This window comes from Camellia sinensis, chromosome 4 (genome assembly GCF_055761805.1).
Source record: "Camellia sinensis isolate YWXY chromosome 4, ASM5576180v1, whole genome shotgun sequence".
Taxonomy (NCBI): Eukaryota; Viridiplantae; Streptophyta; class Magnoliopsida; order Ericales; family Theaceae; genus Camellia; species Camellia sinensis.
In genome coordinates this window covers 61,093,992-61,103,686 of record NC_138964.1, presented here as the reverse complement: position 1 = coordinate 61,103,686, position 9,695 = coordinate 61,093,992, and the positions used below count along the sequence as shown (strand labels likewise).

Sequence of the window (9,695 nt, the reverse complement as noted above, 5' to 3'; positions counted from 1 at the left end):
TAATTCCTTTCTTGAGGCGAGAATGTTTTACTTTATCCATGATATTTAACAAAAGTTACTTTCTTAAATGCAATGACAATGTAACACCAATCTACTTCTCCCAGTACTTTAGATTAGGATGATCAACAATGAGTAGTGTGTCTCTTTACAACACTGTGAATATGAGCATTTGTCACAACTAAAATGAATATGCAACATGCTTTCTGGTTTTGTTGCACCTTTTGTGCATTATTTAGTTCTGCTTCAAATTTTTAAGTTTTTATTTTTCCGGCAATGCAATCAAGTTTACCCATGAAGGGAAGGTTGGAATAAATCTTTATGTGGTACCAGCCCAATCTTCGGTTATGGAAGACGGATCCGATCAAAAGATCACTGCAGACAGGTCAACAGTTTCAGTAAATGTACACGAACTAGATAAATGCGTATCATTGTATCAAAGTTGCTGTGATAAAAAAGGTTTTCATGAAGAAAAACACGGAGAAGGTCCTTACAAAAACCACAAACTTCGTGACGAACCCAAAACCCCAGTTAGAAATGGGGCCTCGAATAGATGGAGGTGAAGAGAACCACCTTCAGCAAGATGAAACAATAGTATGTGAAAAATCTAGAAATCCCCTAGATCTTGATTTGTGATTATGTATCAATTTTAAGTAGTAAACAACAATCCCAATCAAATAATCAAGACAAATCGACACAACGATTTTACGTGAAAAAACCACAATTGGACACCTCCAATTGTGATAAAAAACCACGGGCAACAGCCACAAAACAATCCACTAAGAAGATATAAAGGAATTACGCAGGTATACTCTCAATTACCTAGCGAATCCACGCCCGAATTGAACTAACCTCTATGTGTCTCTTCCAACCCCGTCTTCACCTCAGAATTTTCTTGACGATGAGCCACTCCGGAATCCACCAAAGCTTCAGGATCGAATTCTTCAGAATCCACCGAAGAACAACTCTCTCTTTTATGTAGAACAAACAAATAATCCTTTGATGTATACTCTTTAAACTATGAGTTGAATACTCAATCAAAACATTAAAGAAAACTAGCAAAATATCCCCAGATATAAACCCTAGAACCCAAGAAGAAGATCTGGAGAAGTTATCTTAGATTTGGACTGAAACACGTATTTATAGAAAATTGTCCCGCGATCTCCGCTCGAGCGCCAGATTGGCCGCTCGAGTGGACCTACGCTCGAGCGTGAAAAGTTCCGATCGAGCGGGAAAAAACAACATCCAGTATTTTTGTAAGCGAATAAACTTCTAGAACTCAGCATTCTCCGTTTGAGCGGGGGAATGTCCGCTTGAGCGGACAGGCAACTTGGAATGCATTTTTGCATTTTGCTTCGGGGCGCTGCCCCTCGACCCCGCCGTGGAGCTGCCTCGGACCCACCAAGGGGCGCTGCCCCCTGGACCCCCGCGAGCTGACCGGGCAGCTTGATCCCCGTCATAATCAGCGAAGTGGCAATCTTGAAAGTATTAACAACACAAACTTCTCCGCAAGGCATAATTCGGGTTGGATTCGCATCTAAAACTCATATCCTCACTAAAATACAAGAGCGAATAAAATTACAACTGAAAGGAGTTTTGTCAAACGAGATTGCCAAGAATAAAAACCTAACAGTATGGATATGCTGCAATGTTTATGATACGAGAGTTGGAATACCAGGTAATTTCACATCTTGAAATATGCTTTGAAACATTGAGTACAGATTATTATTAATTATTTTTCTGCTATTTCTTAGAATCCCACTTTTCATTTCAATGGAACAGAGAATGCTTTGCCTACTCTATTTAAGAAATACATGCAAGTAGGTGCAGACACAGCACGGAAGTATGGTGGGATTGGGCTAGGCGTAGCAACCTGCAAACAACTGGTGATTTTTTTTTTTTTTTTTTACTTTTCTAGAGCAGGGTTCATGCTGTACTGTGGAATGGGCATTAGAAGGCATATCTGTTTCAATTATATTAACCACAAGCATTATATTCATAGGCAGACATTTCCACTAAATCACATTAATCTTCTTCTTGAAATATCTGTTCCTTTGGTGAGAAACTGCAATTTATATCACTTTTTATACGAGAGTAGGTAGTTTACATGCAAGAAATCCAGTAGAAATTTAAAATTATTGAAATTGAGCATCTAATTCTAAATTATTCTTCTCCCCTCGGACCTGTTCCAAGCCTATCGCCCATCCATACCACATCATTTGACATAAATTTTCTATGTGAATTTCCAGTCTATCTGCAGCTTGAAGTTGAAATTGTCTTTCATTTCATATGGAGACATGAATTTTCGTTTTGTCGTTTTGTTATAAACTATCTTAGCTGATGTACTACTCTTCACATTCATATGCGTATGAAATAGGTTGAGCTCATGGGAGGTCATCTCAGTGTTTCCAGCCGAGAGCACCATGGATCTACATTTACATTTATACTACCATACAGGGTTTCACCTGTAGCTGATAATTCAGATGATCCTGATGAACTCTTAGATATGGCTGATCATGATGCTCCGGATGATGCCAACGATGATGATACAAGTTTCGAATTTTTTCAATTTCAACCACGCACTTTGGGTTCTCTTTTTGCTTCTAGTGATCCTGGTAGGGCTAAAAAATTGCCAAACAATATTGCTTTTAATGCGTCATACAAACCTAATGGTTTGTTAGAAGATTCCTACTCATTTCCCTCTAGCAACATTGCAACAAAAGAGGTAACTTCATTAGAGGATGCTTGTTCGGTTGATGGTGCTATTACATCATTGGAACATGAATCTTCAATGAGGGACAGCCTAGACTCTGCTAAGAAAATTGCAGTTGGTAGTGATAGTGAGATACAGTTTCACAATAAAGAAAATGGTAAATTCCAGTATCCTGATATGAATTCTACCCACCCTTCAAAGGAAAGCAATATTGGGGAAACGATAAAGCCAATAGACTCCCAAGAAGCAAGTGAGATGTGGGAGAGAACTAATAGAAGCACCCAGTGCAGTTCTAGCAACAGTCCAGAAATTCCCAAATCGATGTTGAAACCTAAGATCCTTCTTGTGGAAGATAACAAGATTAATGTGATGGTGACCCGGTCAATGATGAAGCAGTTGGGCCATACCATAGATGTTGTGAATAATGGAGTTGAAGCTGTACGTGCAGTTCAGTCCTGTACTTATGATCTCGTTCTAATGGTAACTTTCCTTGAATTAAAAAATGTTTTCTATTATGGTTATTATTTTAGTTACCATTTTAATCACTTGTTATGCATATCCTTTTCTTTTTCAGACTTCAATTTAAGATGAGGATAGTGTTTGAGCTTATCCCAATGGTTGTTACATTGCTAGGTGAAATGGTTTGCCATTGGTTGTGCCATCATTTTGATTGCCTTATTTCTCATCTTCTTCATTATCAAAGCCTATAGTTGCTTTCTCCTTTACTTTTTATCCCTTTTTACGTCTCCAAAATTTTAGTAGTTTTTTGTCCATCAAAGCCAATAGTTCAATGTAGATGTCCATCCCACAACTTCCTTAATATACTTACATGTTCACAAAACTTTTCGGAGGAGTTTGTCTTGGGAATTAGATTAATTGTATAAACAAACCCTGCAACTCATTTAAATGTTTTTGAACATTGTCACATAGATTTGTAGTCTTATCCTAATACATTGAAGGTGTACCCATGTGCAGGATGTATGCATGCCAGTGATGGATGGCCTTCAAGCCACAAGACTAATTTGTTCTTTTGAGGAAACTGGTAATTGGGATGTTGCAGTGGAAGCAGGAATTGAGCAATTTGTGCCTCCAAATGATTAAAAATTTAACTCATCTAAAAAGAGGATGCCCGTCATTGCTGCAAGCACTTGAATCCTTATTTTCCATGTGTAACCAGTATACTTTATGAGAATCTTGCTCAATACAGCATTAATGTGTTTACATTGACTTAGAGTAAATGTCGGGAAGTCATTACAAACAAAAGAACATAAAAGAAAAGAAAATGATGGTTAAATTTGAGACAAGCCCAATGAATGTCATTTTGGAAGACAAGATATATGCACGTCTGACATTTGCAAGTAATAATACCAGTTCTAAAATTTGTAACTTTTCTTCCTAACGAATATCCTTGTATTTGTATGTATATCCATTGATGAGTATTGGTGGTGTAATTGCAGATGACAACAAACACATTGGCAGAGAGTGCAGACGAGTGTTTCGCAAATGGTATGGACTTGTTTGTTTCAAAACCTGTTACTTTTCAAAAGTCGAAAGAATGCCTTGACCAATATTTTTAACTTTATCTCATTAGTGTATGAATCTGTATAGAAAGAAAATGCGTGCTAGAAAAAGTTGTCGTCACTGTCCCACCGTGTTAGAAAAAACATTTGAAAGAAGTAGAAGAAGGAAAAAAAGCACGGGAGGAGATAATGAAACAAGTAGAAGAAGGAAAAAAAGCAAGGGAGGCGCAACAAGAACAACTTAATCATATGAACGACGTGGTTTTATGACTCACAACTCTATTGCAGGGTTCAGACGGTCATCGTTGTATTTGGTAAGAAGAATTTTATTCATGATACTAAAAGTTCTACAAAAAAATTTCACATATTGACGTTATTGTTTTGGATCACTTGGAATTATTTTGACATTATAAAAATAAGAGGAAAAAAGAAATAACACATTAATTCATTAACTAATTAATTAATTATGTAAAATCAATTCCAAGAGGAGCAGCAAGAATATTTAATGATGCAAATTTCCTATGTTATAGCAACAATGGAATTTCATTAAATGATAAACTTAAAAAAAAAAACATAGGACCTTGACAAAACACCTTAATTAGCACATCTTCAGAAATAGACTTGTGACAACATACGTAATGTAATTCAGACCCGTAGGTTGGGAGTTAGAGCCGAATACGCCTTAAACTTAGTCAAAAAATGGCGTTCCAAAGGTGAAAATTCAAAACAACCCCCTCACCACCGTATGGCTGTCATGGACAGCTTCTCCATGACAATTAGGACCTATGACAATAGATGGAATGTAATTCGGACCCGTAGGTTGGGAGTTAGAGCTGAAAACGACTTAAACATAGTCAAAAAAAGGCATTCCGGGGGGGGGGGGGAATTCAAAACAGCCGCCGAACCACCGTGTGACTCTCACGGACAGCTTCTTCATGACTAATAGAACTTGTGACGACAGACGGAATATAATTCGGACTCGTAGGTTGGGAGTTAGAATAGGAAATGCCTTAAACTTAGTCGAAAAAACGCGTTCCAGGGGCGAAAATTCAAAACAGCCCCCTCACCATCGTATAGCTGTCCTGGACAGCTTCCCATGACAATTAGGACCTATGATAATAGACGGAATGTAATTCGGACCTGTACGTTGGGAGTTAGAGCTGAAAACACCTTAAACTTAGTCAAAAAAGGGCATTCCGGGGGAGAAAATCCAAAACAGCCCCCAAACCACCGTGTGGCTCTCACGGATAACTTCCCTGTACAAATAGGACTTGTGACAATAGACGGAATGTAATTCGGACTTGTAGGTTGGGAGTTAGAGCCTTAAACTTAGTCGAAAAATGGCATTTCGGGGGTGAAAATTCAAAACAGCCCCCAAACCAGTATGTGGCTCTCACGAACAGCTTTCTCGTGACAAATAGGACTTGTGACAACAGACGAAATGTAATTCGGACCAGTAGTTTGGCAGTTAGAGCCGAATACGCCATAAACTTAGTCGAAAAAAGGCGTTCTGGGGGCGAAAATTCAAAACAGCCCTTGAACCACCGTGTAACTCTCACGGACAGCTTCCCTATGACAAATAGGATTTGTGACAACAGACGGAATGTAATTCGGACCCGTAGGTTGAGAGTTAGAGCAGATAACGCCTTCAACTTAGTCGAAAAAGAGCGTTCCAAGGCCGAAAATTCAAAACAGCACCCGAACCACCGTATGGTTGTCACGGTAAGCTTCCCCATGACAATTAGGACCTGTAACAACAGACAGAATATAATTCAGACCAGTAAGATGGGAGTTAAAGCCGAAAATGCCTTAAACTTAGTCGAAAAAGGGCGTTCTGAGGGCAAAAATTCAAAACAGCCCCTGAACCACCATGTGGTTCTCACGGACAGCTTCCCCATGACAAATAGGACTTGTGACAATAGTCATAATGTAATTCGGACCCGTAGGTTGGGAGTTAGAGCCAAATACGCTTTAAACTTAGTCGAAAAAGGGCATTTCGAGGGTGAAATTTCAAAACAGCATCAGAACCACCATGTCGCTGTCACGGGCAGTTTACCCATGACAATTAGGACTTGTGACAATGGACGGAATGTATTTCAGACCTGTAGGTTGGGTGTTAGAGCTAAAAACGCCTTAAACTTAGTCGAAAAATGACATTCCGGCGGCGAAAATTCAAAACAACCCCCTCACCACCGTATGGATGTCACGGACAGCTTCTGCATGACAATTAGGACCTATGACAATAGACGAAATGTAATTTGGACCCGTACGTTGGGAGTTAGAGCCGAAAACACCTTAAACTTAGTCGAAAAAAGGCGTTTCGGGGGTTAAAATTCAAATAAGCCCCCGAACCACCGTGTGACTCTCACGGACAGCTTCTCCATGACAAATAGGATTTTTGACAATAGACGGAATGTAATTCTGATCCGTAGTTTGGGAGTTAGAGCCGAATACACCTTAAACTTAGTCGAAAAAGGGCGTTTCGAGGGCAAAAATTCGAAACAGCCACCGAACCACCATGTGGCTCTCACGGACAACTTCTCCATGACAAATAGGATTTGTGACAACAGACATAATGTAATTCGGATCCGTAGGTTGGTAGTTCAAGCCGAATACGCCTTAAACTTAGTCGAAAAAGGACATTCCAGGGGTAAAAATACAAAACAGCCCCCAAACTACTGTGTGACTCTCACGGACAGCTTCCCCGTGACAAATAGGACTTGTGACAACAGACGAAATGTATTTCGGACCCGTAGTTTGGGAGTTAGAGCCGAAAACGTGTTAAACGTAGTTGAAAAAGGGCGTTCTGGGGGAAAAAATTCAAAACAACCCCTAAACCACTGTGTGACTCTCACGGATAGCTTCCCCGTGACAAATAGGACTTGTGACAACAGACGGAATGTAATTCGGACCCATAGGTTGGGAGTTAGAGCAGAAAATGCCTTAAACTTAATAAAAAAAGGGCGTTCCAGGGATGAAAATTCAAAACCGCCTCCGAACCACCGTGTGGTTGTCACAGATAGCTTCCCCATGAAAAATAGGACCTGTGACAACAGACGAAATATAATTCGGACTCGTAAGTTGGGAGTTAGAGCCGAAAACGTCTTGAACTTAGTCGAAAAAGGGTGTTCCGGTGGCAAAAATTCGAAACAGCCCCCAAACCACCATGTGGCTCTCACAGACAGCTTTCCCATGACAAATAGGACTTGTTACAACGGACGTAATGTAATTCAGACCAGTAAGTTGGGAGTTAGAGCCGAATACGTCTTAAACTTAGTCAAAAAAGGGCGTTCCAGCGGTGAAAGTTTAAAATAGCCCCTGAACAACCATATGACTTTCACGGACAGTTTCCCCATGACAATTAGGACTTATGACAACAGATGGAATGTATTTCGGACCTGTAGGTTGGGAGTTAGAGCAGAAAACGCCTTAAACTTAGTCGAAAAAGGGCATTCCGGGGGCGAAAATTCAAAACAGCCCCCTTAGCACCGTATGGCTGTCACGGACAACTTCCCTGTGACAATTAGGACCTGTGACAACAGATGGAATATAATTCGGACCCGGAAGTTGGGAGTTAGAGCCGAAATACCTTAAATTTAGTCGAAAAAGGGCGTTCCGGGGAAGAAAATTCAAAACAGCCCCCAAACCACCATGTGGCTCTCACGGAAAGCTTCCCTATGACAAATAGGACTTGTGACAACAGACGTAATGTAATTCGGACCCGTAGGTTGTGAGTTCGAGCCGAAAACACTTTAAACTTAGTTGAAAAATGGCGCTCTGGGTCCAAATATTCAAAATAGTCCCCGAACCTTAGTATGGCGGTCACGGACAGTTTTCCCGTGACAAATAGGACCTGTGACAACAGACGAAATTTAATTCGGACCCGTAGGTTGGGAGTTAGAGCCGAAAATGCCTTACACTTATTCGAAAAACGCCTAACACTTAATTTAAAGAGCGACAACTTTATGAAAATAACATCCACATATTCTAATAATTGACTTTGTATAAAATAGGACGAAGAAATAACATAATAGATTGTTTGTGCTGTTGGTTGGAATAAATATTGCATGATACATATATATATGCTTTTATGTTCAAGAAGGCATTTGTCGATTGTTTTACCTTAAACGCATGTTAGAACCTTTTCCCTATGGCTGATTGAATTGATATTTTATAACAAAATGCTTTTTTTTTTTTTTTTTTTTTTTTTTTTGTGTTTGTTTTTTGTAGATGGCTTTGTTGCGTGGACTTGTGGATAATTCTTTGGAGAAGAAATTTCACTTTTGTATACAACTAATACTTTTGTCATCCTCGGTTTTTGTGTAGTTCACTATTACCGATACAGAAAACTTTTGGCAATCAACTAATAATTACTGGCGTGGTACATAGATCACCTTCTGTCATGGTACATATATGACCATTTGTCGTTGTACATAGATATGACCTTTTGTCATGGTATATAGAAAAATTTTTGTCGTGTTACATATAGATCACCTTTTGTTGTGGTACAGATTACGATGGTAATTTGTACCATGCCAAATGATCATTTTGCATGGTAGTAAATATATATTTTTATATATGGAGGGCTTTGATTTTTGGATGATTCTATATTTTGTATGAAATTATTATTTTAGTTTGGACAATAGTTGGTTTGTTTGGACTTTGACATTTAAAGTTATTCATTTTTTGTATACGTATGCAGATTGTGGAATGATTGATATATAGTATTTGTATCATTTCGTTTATATATGTATTACAGGTTGCATGGAATGTAGATAGGTTGTAGAGAAATTATAATTTTGTGATAAAACATAAGATTATGTTTTTGGCGATTAAACAATTAGTAACTAAAAAAAAATTGGGAAAATAGTTTGGGCGACTAAAAGTTTTGTAGCCAAAAAAAAAATTGAACACTTGGCGACTAAAATATTTCGTAACTGAAAACAAATGTTGAAGAATAAAAAAGCTTTTGCCGACTAAAAATTTGGTAGCGAAAAATGTGGGACTTTAGGCGACCAAATGTTTATTAGCCAAAGCACATTATTTGCCGACTAAAATTTTAGTAGTAAAAAACATAACACTTTAGGTGACTAACCTTTTAGTAGACAATTTTTTTGACTTTAGGCGACTAAAATGTTCGTAGCCAAAACACAAGTATTTACTTTAGGCGACTAATATATTTAGTAGCTAAATTTTTTTTTCTCAATTAAATGATTAGTCCTTAACAATAAGTGAAGCTTTTGGCGACAAAAAAATTGGTCGTCGAACATGTGCTATTTAATTTTGTTTCAAACTTTTTGGCGACTAAAAATTTAGTCAGCAATTTAATACATTTGGCGACGAAAATTACCTTTCCCGACAATTCTTCTGCGACTACTGTTGTGACCAAATAATTTAGTTGCTAAAAGCCTTCGGTGACTAAAAATTGACTTTTGGAGACTAAAAATTAAGTCACCAAAAGTAAA

The 9,695-nt window shown here is 38.5% G+C and overlaps 1 protein-coding gene across 1 annotated transcript; it reads left to right on the top strand.

Moving 5' to 3' along the window:
• The first annotated feature begins 534 nt into the window (after positions 1–534).
• On the top strand, positions 535–3,374 carry LOC145823795 (histidine kinase 5-like). Its single transcript, XM_082923317.1, has 4 exons — positions 535–591; positions 1,752–1,883; positions 2,004–2,054; positions 2,375–3,374. Exons 1-4 carry the CDS (start codon positions 535–537, stop codon positions 3,299–3,301), a joined length of 1,167 nt encoding a protein of 388 aa, XP_082779443.1. The 3' UTR covers positions 3,302–3,374.
• The last annotated feature ends 6,321 nt before the right edge of the window (positions 3,375–9,695 follow it).

Bases quoted from the DNA above. Each gene is read 5' to 3' on its own strand.
- LOC145823795 (XM_082923317.1), top strand. From the start codon at position 535: ATGGGGCCTCGAATAGATGGAGGTGAAGAGAACCACCTTCAGCAAGAT. The intron at 592-1,751 runs GTATGTGAAAAA...GCTATTTCTTAG, and splicing joins TTCAGCAAGATGAAACAATA to AATCCCACTTTTCATTTCAA. The intron at 1,884-2,003 runs GTGATTTTTTTT...ATTCATAGGCAG, and splicing joins TAGCAACCTGCAAACAACTG to ACATTTCCACTAAATCACAT.